The 15,492-nt window shown below is 34.0% G+C and overlaps 1 protein-coding gene across 2 annotated transcripts in view; it reads left to right on the forward strand.

Moving 5' to 3' along the window:
* Positions 1-15,492, forward strand: part of LOC120327739 (ephrin type-B receptor 3-like) — a 43,721-nt gene that overhangs the window by 12,544 nt on the left and 15,685 nt on the right. For both annotated transcript variants that reach the window (XM_039394091.2, XM_039394090.2), the window contains exons 4-8: positions 2,803-2,918; positions 3,047-3,286; positions 3,371-3,567; positions 3,651-3,755; positions 12,340-12,495. In XM_039394091.2, coding sequence (XP_039250025.2) covers positions 2,803-2,918; positions 3,047-3,286; positions 3,371-3,567; positions 3,651-3,755; positions 12,340-12,495 — 814 coding nt within the window. The remainder of the gene's footprint in view (positions 1-2,802; positions 2,919-3,046; positions 3,287-3,370; positions 3,568-3,650; positions 3,756-12,339; positions 12,496-15,492) is intronic.

Here is a 15,492-nt window from a genome sequence, read left to right on the forward strand (position 1 = left end):
AAGAAAAGGATGTGTTTTCTAGTGCTTAGTTAGATTTTATTTGTTGAATCTGAATACCCTATAAAAGCGAATTTCGTGACCTAAAATCGACATAAGTGAAAATGTAGAACATCACCTCCTTTCCACATCATTTTGTAAACATTTAAATGATAAGGAAAGCACTCGAAAGTCAGGGAACAACAATTAGCTCTCATCTGGAAATCGTCATTTCCAATTTCCCATTCCTCATTCTAATCTTACAATATATGAAAACCGATGTCATCGCTGATTTGTCATACATATATCAACACAATTCATCAATGATAAAGATTCCGAGTCATACTGTCTAGGAATTTCTTCTGATATGTAATGTAATTGTCATTGCGGGTTACCATTCACGAGCAAGGGCACGTTGGCATCAAATGTTGATGATAGGATAGGGCCTTGTAGTCATCCCATAGACTTAATACAATTTGGTGGTCCATCTTTTTTTCAACCAAGGCCCGTGTATATATCTCAGATTCATGTCCGAATTATATTTAATGTGGTTTTAGTGAAATATACTTTTGGGGTCAAGGTACAATTCACCATTTTATTCAAATCTCTCAACGGAATCATATTTATTTTAATAGTCGGGTATGTTGTGACCGTATATTCCGCGAGGATGGTTTTGAATTGAAATCGGGAGCTTATAGCTCTCTTCTCCTTTCTTGAGTCACAACTGTTGGGTGCGTTATCTGAAATTATCGTTTCGGATTTTGTTCGATCAAAATTGCGAAATAGATAAATCAATCGCCCAGCCAAAACCAATTTATTGATGTGTTAAAAGGAAATATGAACAAAGCGTTGCCATGTATTTATGATTCATATATGACTTTTTGTCTAACATCAAAATGAGTATTTTTACCACGCGTTTCTATGGGATTTATGACCGTTCTTCCCCCATGGGGAACGTTTTATAGTCCTTTGAGTTTCACATACTGAATAGCATAAAGAAAATATGGTTGGTCATATCCTCTTGAAAGATAATCGCGAATAGCGTCCGTCGTGCCGACTACCACTCAAGAGACATCGCTGTTTTTATCTTGCCGACAAGTTATGGCCAATAAATGTCGTTTCATTACAGAAATATTTCATTGGTCCATCGCGATGAAACATGAAATATTTAATTGAAAGTTGCCCAAAGTAAGACGATAGATGTCTAATTGAAATCACAAAAAAATAACGTCAAATTGTAAACTAGCTCCGATTAATACACGGCTGATAGCCAAATAACAAATCAATGCTGGAGGATAAAAATCGGTTACCTTAAAAGGGATAAGCAATATACCACCAGGACTACCGGAATGAAAGCGAGAACCGTGCAGCTTCCGTTAAGCTCACACTGTTTATTATTAATCAGTTTATTGCGGTAGCGAGTAATATGGAATTGGTGCTATAATAGTTTAATCCAGTGTTTGTGGTAAACAAATATATGGTTTAAAAGCGTTGTACGATGCATGATTTTTTTCAATTCTGTCACTAATTCTAACACGTTTTTTGTGGGAGAAAAATACACCTGTTTTGTTACTGACATTCATGGAAATATATATAATAAAATAACCATTTATGGACATATACATCGTTTTTATATGGCCATAGATGTACGAAAATATGTATCAGTAAACTTGATACGTGCAGTAATGCACGCTACAGCTATCAACATATAAACTAAATAAAGCAAAATCGTGACAATATTTCTTGTAAAACTGCATCGTTCTCAGATTATCGGGAAAATTATCGCAAATATAAATATTACATAAATTAAAGTATTTAATTGTTGTCAATAAATAGAATTATGTAAAGTATTTCAGTGCAGACTTTCTTTTGTTCTTTTAAACACGTTTCCGTATTTTAAACAGAAATGGAAAGGTATAATTCCGTTTCGATTTACCCCATCTGGCAAAAGCGCTTTGATGTAGTGATGACGTTTTCCGAACGTACACACATTGCTTATTGTACGTTGGTGGCGATTCACAAAGTCATAGATTGTAAAGAATTATGACTTTTTTTATTAAAGACTATTTAATAGCAAAAAAGCATAAAATCGTAACTTTGGCTGCTGTTGATGAAATGAAACTTGAAATACATATGCACCACAGTATCAGTTAATCTTAAAAGGGTGCTTGAATAAGCCTGATTGCTTCATTATGACATTTCGTACACCTGACGCTTTTCACGTATATGTCGCATTAAATTCCAATTGTTTATCGGATTTTTATTTTGATATTTATCCTATTATATTATATCGTAATTTTTTGTACGAAATTGACCGTAGAATAGAGGATTCGCGTTTGAAAAGGCGGGATTTATCTAAGATCCATATCTGATCAAACTTATGTTTTTGAAACTATAATTCGAGGAGATAATCCGGATGTTTTTATCGCCTGTCGGTTGGAACGTCACGTTTTTGTTCATATTTTATCCACAAAATTTAGTTTGGTGACAAAAATGTCTAATGTGCTAAAATTTGAACGCGTCATATAATTAAAATGCGTAAAATCGAAAAAAAATGCTTGACCTGTCTTAGAGTTTGCGGCCTTTTACACAAAAGTTCATACCAGTACATATTGAAAACACGAAATGATATGTTTGGTCTGTTCCGAATTATATAATATAGTATAGTGATACTATCGGATTTGTTTGTTATAATAATTTCGATATATTATTACCAACAGAAATATCATTGCAAAGACTTACTTCGTAGCGAAAAGAATTTAATAATAAAGATTTAAATATAACTCGAATGTTCCATTATTATTATTATTCTTTTCATTTTTTTAGTGGGAAGAACTTAGTGGACTCGACGAAAATGCCGCGCCGATTCGATTTCATCAAGTTTGCAGAAACGATATTCCAAATCAGAATAATTGGATCAGATCACCGTACATTACAGCAAAGTAAGAAATGAAAAGAGTCGAAAATTCAAATTATATATTTGTTTTGTTATCAAATGGAAAACCATTATGGGAAACGAAATTGCCAGTCTACCAAAACATTTTAACTAAAGTCAACATTTTTTTTAAAGCGGAGCTCAACGAGTCTACATGGATATTACATACTCCATGATGAAATGCGACACTTGTAAAGAGACATTCACTTTATATTACTACCAGTCCAACTCTGACGTGGCTTCCAGTACTTTTCCTCGTTGGCAAGCACAGCCCTACATAAAAATAGATACAGTAGCTGCCGGAACGCGATTTGACGCCTCATCTAGTAGTAATGGAGGAATCAACCATAAAACATTCAGCATTGGACTAAGAAGGTATGTCTTTATAGATTTCTGGAAAGCTAGTGAAGCTGATACTGCCACAGCGATATTTTAAACCGAATTGTCCTTTTTCTTTAGGAAAGGCCTCTACGTCGCCGCTCAAGATGAAGGCACTTGCATGTCATTGATAGCTACCAAGTTATATCATTACTATTGTCCAGAGACAACGCACGGTTTAGCATACTTTTCAGAAACACTTCCAGGGTCGGAAGTATCATCGCTTGTCGCCGTCGATGGAAAATGCGTTACTAATGCAGTGTATACTAATGGAGAAAGTGAGTATATCATAGAAAATTGTAAAATTAACTGGCATTTTCAAACACAAAATTTTCATTGTTTTTCTGATTTTTTTTTTCAGTTCCAAAGTATCGTTGTAACAGTAACGGAGAATGGAAGGTACCAACCGGACTTTGTCAATGTCGTGGTGGATACTATCCGGATCCGGACTTGACCGCGTGTAATGGTAAGTCAGTTATATATTTGACTATGACGTCACATACAGCAGACTATAAGGTTAATTTTAACGCACACAAGGATAATTATATACCATGGTTCTTTTATCCTCGCGTGTGAACGTAAAACTTTTTATAAGTATTTTATTGTAATTGCGACTTCCTTGGAAATTCTTTATTCCCTTTTTATGAGAAAATACACATGTATGGCTTCATATTAAAAACTAACTCTAATTGGTACTTTCTATTCATATCAAGAAAACCGTTCTCTTTTTGTGTTTTTAAAACCAGTGTACTGTTTTTCTTGGGCATGTATCATACTTTTGAGTCCATTGGAAAGGTAGAGGGTTAACCCGATGTAAAGAATTTCGAAACACATTCCAGCCAATTCAAAAGGCCTTTTGTTTATTCTATATTTTTATAATTCAACTAACATTCATTTCGTTTCATTGGAAACGTCCATTGTTTGAAATTCACTCACGGTCTGTCGGCGACACCATTTTTGTGAGGAACGCTTCGTTTTATCGTTATTTTTGTTACATATCAACCCGGCTAAAAAGGAGTATCAAACGGTTACCGACCGGCGTGATTTCAAATAAAAATTCTATTTTAGTAATCGGCATTTTTTTTTTGTTGAATTTTATGTAACCTGTTAATTTTGACGTGCTTTCGAAATAGGTCTGATTTCTAAGGTAAAAATTGGAGTTTGAAATTCGTGAAATTTGTACTGCATTTGGGTCGTTTTTAAATTTCATTTAGTGCAAAAATTGGTTTTAGAGTTTTTTTGGGAATTGGATGAAGAAGGATAATAAGGGTTCACCATAAGGCTTCCAAAAGGAAGATAATTTTGTTCATTATATTACCGTTTGCTCATTTAATCGGGTTAGCGTTATTCTGTGTTTGCATACACAATTCACGGGATTTTCCTTTGTCGTTGACACGGTTATACACACCTTTATCCGGTCATGTATATGCTCTTTTGACCTTTTTGACCCCACACACACTTGGTCATGTATATGCCATAGAAAAATAGAGAGTTTAAGTTTGGCACAAACTTGGAAAAAATGAGTTTTCAATATACACTGGAAATATTAGGCAAATAGTAATACCTTTCTCCTCTATTTATAACATTATGGCAATAAACCGTAATGTATATTGAATTATGTCATGAAAATGGAATTTCGACATTTTTGCTTTTCCAGCAATTTCCTCTGCGTAATATACAAAATTCGGTTAACTTTACGTGATTTACTATATACCAATGTTGAATTTGGCATTTATTAGATGTGCTTATACAATTTTAACTAATATATAAATGTGTAACTTGCAGTTAATGTATATAAATTATAATCAGCGATCCGTGAGTTCGAAACCCGCAGAAAATTCTTGAACTGTCATTGCCCTGTTATTTAATTATACTCCTCGTTAACTAATTTAGTATATTTTGCTAAAAATACCACGCCAAGTTGTCAAAACTTCAACTCCAAACCCTTTATTACAACAGCCATTTAGCGGCGCTATTTCGTCTTTTATGGTACTAAAAGTATAATTTAACACCAATTAACAGGTTATTTTTTGTGAAAACGACTCCGCGAAAACGTGGATCGGTTTTGTCAGGCCAGTGGCACATGAAAAAAATTAAAATTTATTTGAACTGACAGATCGCGTTTTTTTCATAACAAAGTGGCAGCCAATAATCCAGATACCAGTTTATATAGTCAAAAATTGTGGCTCTTGCATGGCTTTTCTAAGCTTAATGTCAACAATTTCTAAAAATTGAATATTCCTTGCCTGGAAACAAATTATTTTAAATATGGTCCATTTGATTTAATTAGGGAATAGCGGAAACATAGACTTAAATCTATAATCTATCGTCATTTTAATTTAAAATGATTTTTCCGCATTCCTGATTTTCCACCGCAAACGGAAGCAAAGATATATATGTTTTTCTGTTTTTAATGATATTAACCAAATATTTGTTAAATATCACTTGAAATTCAGGTAATCATATTAATTATTAGTGATTAGTGATAATTGGGAATTTTTTGACGCTGGAACTTTTTTCCTTTTTTGGCTTTGTAAAATTTTAATAGAAATTTAATAGAAAAATATATTAAAAAAAAATTCTTAATTTATAAATAATTTTTAAAAAGTACGTAATTTGTTGTTTTGTGTTATACGACAATACTTATGACGCAAAAAAAAAGAGATAACAAATTTTTGTCCTGCGATTATTTGCAAAATACTTCGTAATCTTCATTTAAAATCTTCCTTTCGTTCGTATCGGTTGTCATCATGAAGAATACGCCTTAATTCCGTAGGTCTTAATATTATATTCGATCATGCTAGGGCAGTAGCATGTCAATGTGTTAAATTACACCTCTTCTAATGGCCCATATATGTTTATATTATAGCCTTTAATGACGAATCCGGTACTGAAAAATTATCATTTTCTGATTCTCAAGTGCGTAAATATTATTACGTTTTTTGTATTATTCATAGCATATACAATAAAAATAGAAACAATAAGACTTTTATGTATAAATATCATACATGTGCGTGCGTGACAACGTCGCCCACGTATTTAGTACTAAAAAGTACCTTGTATTTATATCCCTAACGAACAAAAGCATATTTAGTCCAACAAAAGCAAAAAATCTCCCTTTTTGTTGGACGTAAACCATTGCGTGCCATTGGCATAAGATATATCAATATGGACTCGATATTTAGTGCTAATTTTACATCCTAGTTTTAGGCTGGGTATCAATACCAATCCACTATCTATAAAACATTGCTTAAAAATTCTATTTTTTTCCATCCACGAAGTTATGTTAACACAACCACACTACTTTATATATTATTTGCTTGCTTAGTGCCTTGTATAGAGAATGAATGTAGTGTCTCTATATGCATAGAGTCTCCTTCACGAATCACCGCTGTAATACTCTTGGAAACCTTTATTATTACAAACTGCGCTTGTTGATAAAAGTATAAACCAAGCGCATCCTGTTTTGGTTCATCGTAAGCATGTCATTCGATGATTTGTTAATATTATTACATATACTATATAGCGCATGCTTTGCCACGCATAAAACATAGATGAAATGCGCGTGATGAAGTATGTTCCATATTTGGTATCTGAACCCCTTTGGTAAAATATAGACCACACGCGATTATCGTTACGCTTACAAGTCCGCAAATACAACAAAGAAAATTTTTGTCAATTTTTGTTTATGTGTACGAAAAGCCTTTGACATGGTTATTTTATTATTTGTCAAATATAAAGCCCGTCTTAATAATTAGTAAAATATTATTACATTTCGTATATTATTATCATTGGCCAGATTTGAATGAAACATGCATTCTTCATTTTTTTTTGAAATTTTGGTTTATCAGTATCAAGTGTGTTGCCAACTTTTGAGGTATTAAAGTGTGGGAAATATGATAATCGGTCTATCACAACGAAAGTTGTTTCTATATATTGACACGGTTCAATGTAAGAGGTCATGAAAAAATTGTTTCACCAGATTTAGAGATGGCATCTGACGCAGATCGTGACATTTGACCCCTCTTGGATTGTAATGATAGCATCGCGATTTTGATCGCGTGTAACTTAGATTTTCTGATTTCGATTTCCTTGCCGTGTCACGCTATAGATTCGCAGAACTTTGTTCGTTTGGGACTTAGCATGGGAATTAATATGATATTACAAATTAGAAATCGCCTTAAAATGAATATAAATATACAGGAAGGTAGAAATTAACATTTTTGTAGATTTATGGTAAAAAAAATTGACAGGATGTGAACAAAATTAGTGTCATAATTACAATTGCGAACTTAGCTGATTTAAAATTTTAAAAAGTATGTTTAGGCATGAATTAATCATATTAAACACAGATTATTGTTAGCCCAAGCCCGATTCATATGTTTTTCAATCTATATTTTTTAAATGTTGTCTATAATATTATTTGAATAATATTCTCTGAATATTCTTTCGTGTTGTGTTATCAAATTTATTTCTAAGAAACTTCTTTACATACGAAAAAAAACATTTTGAATCGCTAATAGGCACTTTTGAGCGTTTCCAATTAATTAGATTTAGTACTATAATATATAGAAAAAACTATTTAATTCATATAACAAAACATGTCGTCAAAAAATACAATTCTATTGAATTCCGTGCTATTTGCGGCTACAGTAATTAACTGGTATTATATACTGTAGGCCTGTGTACGTGACTTCCAAATTTTATAACACTCCATTTGTAACGGTCTTAACACCTAAGGGTTTTTAAGCGACCGGTTTTCATGGAACCAAATTATGATTCACCTAGCTAATGTTTTGTGTTAGTTAAATTAAAATTTCAATGGTAGATAAAAATCTTTGATAATGGTTTTGACGTTGACAAGTCGTTATGACAAGGCCACAAAAACGTGCTGTAATTGTGTTTTGTTTTTGAATATTGGTTACAATAACCAGTTTTGTCCATTAAACAATATATCATACGTGGATTGTTATTTCTGCCTTGCATTAAGGTATGGATTTGTGTATCATTATTTTTATAAAAACCAAGATAAAAATAGTCATTTTCATTCAATGGAGTCATATTTACATATTCATAATCTTTTTTCGTTCAATAACAAGGAAAATCTAATTGGTTTATTCGATTAACTTCAACCGAATTGAATTTCTATCAAATTCATATGAAATTTTCATTCATTTTTATTCAAAATTCAGTCATCTTTATCCACGAAAACTGTTGTAATTTTTAGCAAAATTACCCAAATTTGCCGGTATAATTTTTTTATTGTTCGAGCATGTGAGGTAAGATTTTATGTATATCAGTTTAGCTAGGCTAAGTCAAAATTAATGATGTTCAGTTGAGCAAGGGCGAAGCTTTTTTCTATATTTGTCCAACACTAATTAATCACATATATATATATAAATTCAATTTTTGTGCGGATATTACCGATTATCCGGATATCCGCAAACCACTGTAACCGGAAACCCGGAGGTTCAACATCTGGCGTGAAAATTGCAATAAAATTACATGATAATGACTTGGGTACATAATAAACACAGGTGTGCAGTCATTTGGAGGAATAATACCTCACAACGATGTGTATTCACAGTACTGTATGTCCACTAATAGGCCTCGGTTCCAGAAATTGTTTTTTAAGTACGCGGTTATGTTTCCTGTAATAGAAGTAATAATTAATAAAAGTAATAAATCATAATTTGGTAGATGAATTTAGAACAAAAATTATTCTTAAATTGTAATAACTAGTCATATATAAATATAACAAACAGTATATATAGCAGTAGTTCACAATATATTTACCATTAAAATTTTACCATTCATTGGGCCCAAATGGTTTTCTGACAATTTCATTTTGGTAACAAGTCTCACGCATCAATCACGCACCGTGCGTCAATTTGGTAACTTCAAAGTTTGATAACGTATTAATATGGAGCCACCCATTATTTTCTACTTCCATAACCTGTAAATTCGCGCTATAGTTATAGTAGGCCCAAGATACGAACAAACACGAAAAATTAAATCGATGGCGGCCCATACTTGACCGATGGCGTTTCATTGGATAGAGGTCATCTTCACAACTTCTAATATCATTCTGTTATTTACCTATGTAGGAAATCATAAATTAATTGTCCTATTTTAACCGGTGCTAACCGTTAGCAACATAACAATGTTACCGGCATAGATAATACGCCACACCTTAAATACATGAATTAAAACCAACCGTGAGCGCGAAAGCGTAATACTCTACGCAATGTCTGTTTGATGCTAAAAACTAATAATTGTCTATCATCAAATCGGACCATTTCCGGATGTCGGGTTCGCGCTTCTTAGATTACTATTCTTGTCAGAAATTCCATTTTGATCGGTTTACCACTTGTTGTATGTATGAAACCTATTGATGTGCTTATCGCGTGCTCGTTTGACTAGACGAAGTTTATTTTACACTAGCATTAGGTATATCGTAAATTATACTCTATTTAATTTTGGTCTGTGTTCAATAGCACATTTACCATTCAATTTAGCCGTGGTTTATGTTTGGCCGAAGAAAAATTACGAATTAGGATTTCAGCAGGCGATTTATAGTCCTGTGAAAACAACCGCCCCGATATCAGGAAGGCTGGCGCGTATAAGGGTTGTTTTTAAAACAATTTATCGTCATGTATCTTCAAGCATACAGATTTTGTAAACAGTCTAAACACGGAAAAAGCTCTCACGCGGTGAATTTAAATTTTTTCATCCAATATTTGTATTTTTAGGAATTGATACTGCCATGAAAAACTGAACATTTAACGTCAAATTCACGGTTATTTTTCCAAGTATTTTTTTTTTTATAATTTCAAGAAGTGTAATTAAGGTGCTTAAGGGAAGACCACATACCGAAGCTTCTCGATTGAGAGCCTGAGGAATTCTTTGCGTTGGTATACAATGTTTTGTTGCTATATTAATGTAATCTTCTCTGACGACCAAATTCCTATAAACTGCCTCCACGGAAATTATAATAAAGTGGCAACAAATATGCGGTATGCCACACACAAGCAAGGTGTTTTGAGAAATTTAATTGGAACGAAATCACGTCATTAGCAATGTGGTATCTTTTGTGACATCACACAACACAAGCAAGGGACATATTCATATGAAGCATATTATCTATGAGCCATATTAGGTCCAATACTATACTATTAGTGACTATGATTGCCCTTGGTGACGTCATAATCTCTAATAGGACAAGAACTCCTGCAGTTTTCTTTTTGTGTGGTCGCCGCAAACTTATTCTGTTAAAATTACCCCAATGGGGTTTTAAATTTAAATAAGGCCAGCATTTTCTTTTGAATAATGTTCAAACAATAAGGAAAAAGGAAACTGTAGGTCCTGGCAGGGCATTTTCGCCAATAAGATATTTGTATTATACTTTCATATGACGCTATTCTACTATACATGACGTCATGGGTATGAATTTAAATTATTTTCTATCACATATCCTCAAATAATATCAAAGATTTTCAGGTATAGTTAGCAAGCTGTTTTAGCTTTCGAGAGGTGTGTGAACAAACATTCTAATCTCGAGTTTAGCAAATTAATGAGAGCCAAACGAAATGATTTTATATCAAAGAAAGTACCGGCCGATCGCGGGTGCTTGACAACCCGAGCAAGATTACAAAATGTAGAAATAGTATGTGCAAACGCGACTTCAAACTCAGAAAAAAAGAGTGTTCCCATACAAAATTGTGAACATTTGAACAAATGTCTTTCCTATATTAGTGCAATATGAAGCATTTTATTTTAAATAGGTTCGAGGTAGGAATGGTTGAAATATAATAAAATAAATCAAATTAGATAAAAAATTATAATTTATAATTACAAAATAAACAATCGGAACACTGTTATTTTTTAAAATTTCTCCTCGTTGCGACAACACTCGAAGTCACAAATCACGACGACGCACTTCAATGTAATTTCGGACCCTCGATACACACTTGAAATTCCTTTTGCATTTTTACATGTCGATTACCATCTCGTGATCTGTATTATGGAATTGTTTTACAATTTATTATTTTTGGTCTAATCTGATATGGCCGGGTATAAATACTTCAAAATTATAAAAAAAATTATAGTCGTATCAAATTTGTTTCAATTGGAGACATTGGTGACCGGAATTGGACCTTGTTGCCAAATAGCCCGACAGTCAGAAATTCCCAAGTCCGTGTAATTGCACTTGGCATTGTCCGCTATAGCTCGTGCGTGACTTCGCACAATACCTTAAAATTTCTTCAAATAGAAAGTCAATAAAGATGAATGTACACTGTTATAAAAGCGCAGTGAAATTACTATAATTTAGCATTTATTTTATAAATTAAGGAAAGAAATTTCGACAGTTTTCTGTTTGTGATTCATGGCTTATGCAAATCTGTTTGTTCAGACCACATAAAAGCCCCTATTACTTTAAAATACAATCGAATTTACTTCTTTTTTTTATGTGCAACCAGCCGCGAGGTAATGACTCTGCGAGATGAAGCCTTTTTAATATGATTTATGAGAAACGTATTACCGTTGCTCAATTCAAACACCAAGGTCATGGCCAAAGAAAAATAGCCAAATTATGATGTATGGGGCAAATGAAAATGGCTAAACCGTAAAGGAATTTAGGCAGAATTTCTTCTTTTTATTTATCTGATTCCGCTTATTTTCAAAGAGTGATGGATTTTTATTTCGATTAAAATTTTGTAAAATAAATATTAATACTTCGTACAGCGTAATGGCATGACGGACAAAACGTTGGAGTTAACTGTATTTGTATCGCGGATGACCTATCTCTGCTCCAAATCCCATGTCCCCCACTTCACCCAGGGTGTAAGAAATTGGGTAAGCAATGTCGAACTGTAGAGATTCCGGTCCTTTCATATAATAAGTAGCTCCTTTCCTGCCGTTCCATATCAGTGGCCGTTTGTACCGGGCCCTGTTTGGAGCCAAGGGCGCGAAAAAGCGCGAAATAAGAAAGATAATTGAATTAGCATAACCTCAATATACTTAGCCTCAAGTCGTTTTTTTCGTTACAGCTTGCAAGCCTGGATATTATAAAGCTGGCAACGGAAACCATGCATGCCAAAAATGTCCGCCTCATAGCACCTCTCACTCTACCGGAGCAACAATGTGTCAATGCCAACTTGGATATTACAGAGCTGGAAAGGATTCTATTGATCAGCCATGCACAAGTACGGTTTTTGTTCGATTTACATTATCGCCTGCTGCCCATATTTGGGCATAAAATTAATCATGCGTGATGTTGTTGTTTTTGTATTGGTATTTGTTGTTCTTAACTGCACTGTTAGAACATAAGGCGGGCATAAATCATAAATTATGCCAAAGATAACCCGAAGATAATTCAATGATACATTGCAAAATAAGGTTATTATTAATTCGATACCCGTGGATAGTAGACTCGATGACGGATAGATAGTCCAACCGCAAATTCACAAAATAATTGAGCCAACTCGTCCCAATAAAAAGCGCTGATGGACGAAATCCAGGCGCCTCAGTCCCCTCATCCCGTAAAAGGATTAGCCTGCTATTTTGAGGAAAGTTATGATAATAACGGGTGGTGTTACTTACTCCCGTCCAGGGCATGAGGCCAGAATATGAGATTATAACGCCTTGTTCAACACCTAGTTTAAATTCATTGAACGCAGGGTTAGGGATTAAATCTTATTTCCTCTAGCTTATACAGGAAATAATTTAAGCCTTGATCATACATGCGAACCTAATAAATATACTTAATTTCAATACTATCATGCATGTATCGGTCTGAACACGAATGGTAATTCCAAAAAATCCCAAAGTCGTGCCCCACAAAACGTTATTTCGAATTTTTCTATCATCTTTCGCTACTCCTGCATTAATGCATTAGCCTTCAAGTTTATTTTAAGGCTAAGTAAGCAATGTAAGTAGCTTATGCGCATAGCTGCGTGATTAGGAAACCCACCATTTGTGATTAACGTAAGTATGTAACACGCGTGAAGCATTAGCCGTGATTGTGAACGTGGCGATATGCCGGTATTCGGTGGTACGTCTCGACAATTAAACCGTTACATAATGGGTCATTGCCTACCAGCAGGTCAAAATTTGAGAATTCCTCACAACGACCAAATTTGATTTTAGTTAAAGCCGCCGCTAAATCTATGTTTCGTACTTGTCTCAAATCCTCTCCCGTCAATGACGTCATCAAATTTGCGTCTGCCTAACGACGGTGTATAACATGGGTCATGTCATGCTAATTTCATTAAGTCCTTACCTTGGCCACTTAAGTAATCTTTTTCCTCCTTAGACGGGTTTCCTATAGTTTTTGCAAATACTGTTGACAAAATTTTGCGTGTGTTCTGGCTTAACCTACGCCAAGTTTTGTACGTTATCCGATTCCTCCGTTCACCCTAACCTTGACCTCGCTATTGAGTTGTTATACACAAGGACACAAGTCCGCACTTGTAGATTTGCGATGTTTTGTCACGCTTTTGACATTCAACATGCGTTTCTTTTGTCCCTTAGACATTTTTATCCGCAAATTGTACTTTCTGGAACGTCTGTTTTTGTTTTGACTATTCATTGAGAATCCAGGAGAAATTGATATTTTAAAAATGTCAGTCAAAGGGATAATTCAAGAATTATTGTGATAGATCCTCGTTCATCCTTAGATCTAGTACGATTTGGACCGCCTACCACTTGGCACTTATTGGACACGAAATGGACTATGAAACGTTTTGTCATTTTGTATTCTTGTTCATCCTCTTCTTGTTATGAAAAAAGTCGCTATTTTTATTACTACTGGACCAATTGCTTTGACATTTTCAGTGGTTGAAGATTGTATTTTTCGTCTTTTACTTTTTTTTATTTCAAACATTTCTATGGCCTCTGTGGGATTCGTTTTTTTTTGTTTCTGTGTACGATGACGTCATCAAAATTAAAAATTGCGCACCTTGTGGCGGCTCCGCTTTCACTGAAGTTGGTTTCTGGCCGTCAGGCGAAGTCATGAATACTGCGGTACCGGTAGTCTACTGTGATAGCATCGCTCTCTTGTTATATTTATATACCATTATCTCACCACTTATACCACTGTATTTCACGTACTATACACGGCGTCGAATTTTGGTGTTTGATAAGAAGCATATTGCGTGCGTATAGCGCTTCCCATCGTTACACTAACCATTATATGTGCGATTGTAGCGAATAAGCGTTTTGGCGTTCGACTATACAGTTGGAAATGGAGGTGGTTACATAGTCTCAATCAACACTTCAAGGGCCTTTGACAACAATTCGTCTTATATTTTCTAATTTCAAATGCTGAAATCAATCACGTCTTTAAAACCAAATTATATATTTGGTTTTTCTCTTTTTCTCGGAAACCATATTTCGGCCTCTAGCCTAATTTGATTTACTGCAGTCTCGGTGACTTCTTTAATCTCTAGTAATTACAAAGTATATCTGATAATGGTAGGGAATTCGCGTGTCGCTCCCACGAAAGCCTATATTTGGCTCTTGAGAAAACCGAGCCCCAGATCGTATTTGTGGCATGTTTTTTGGTCGAAAGTGCTGGTTTTGTGGCTGAAATAGCAATTTACTTAAGATTTAAAAGGCCGAATTTTAATGCTTTTGACAAGACGAAAAACGGCCAACGAAAAAAATACTTCAAATTGTGGGATTGTAATTAAACGCCTTGAATTGTGACTTTCATAGACTTTCCGCCGCCTAGCTATTCTCACACTGCACTAAAAAATAATGTGGCTTTGAAATTGAAAAAAACAATTGCAACCTCAAAATTTCAAAGGCATGATTTGCTTGTTTATTTGTCAATTATTTCTAGATTAACGCACTAAGGTGAATTGATTTGTGCAAAATTTGCAGGAAAAGTTAGATATCCATAAAATTTACTAAACATTCAAGCCGGTGGTGTAATGTTTCATTTGTGGTCGCAAGAATATGTCAAGGTCCAAAAGTCGCTGAAAATAGTCTTCAAGCTATGAGTTTTATAAATTTTATTAAAAATTTTGCAAATTTTGTAATATGAACAAAAAGTAGTCAATTTTGAAATAAATTAGAATAATCCAAATTATCCTTCACATACCTTTTTTATCACTCAGGTATGCCGTAGATTCTATTTGGAAACACTTGATCTGACACTTAATAAAAGTTTCTATTTTTTTCTAACAGTTTTATTAAAG

The sequence above is a fragment of the Styela clava genome, chromosome 7 (assembly GCF_964204865.1).
Source record: "Styela clava chromosome 7, kaStyClav1.hap1.2, whole genome shotgun sequence".
Classification (NCBI taxonomy): Eukaryota; Metazoa; Chordata; class Ascidiacea; order Stolidobranchia; family Styelidae; genus Styela; species Styela clava.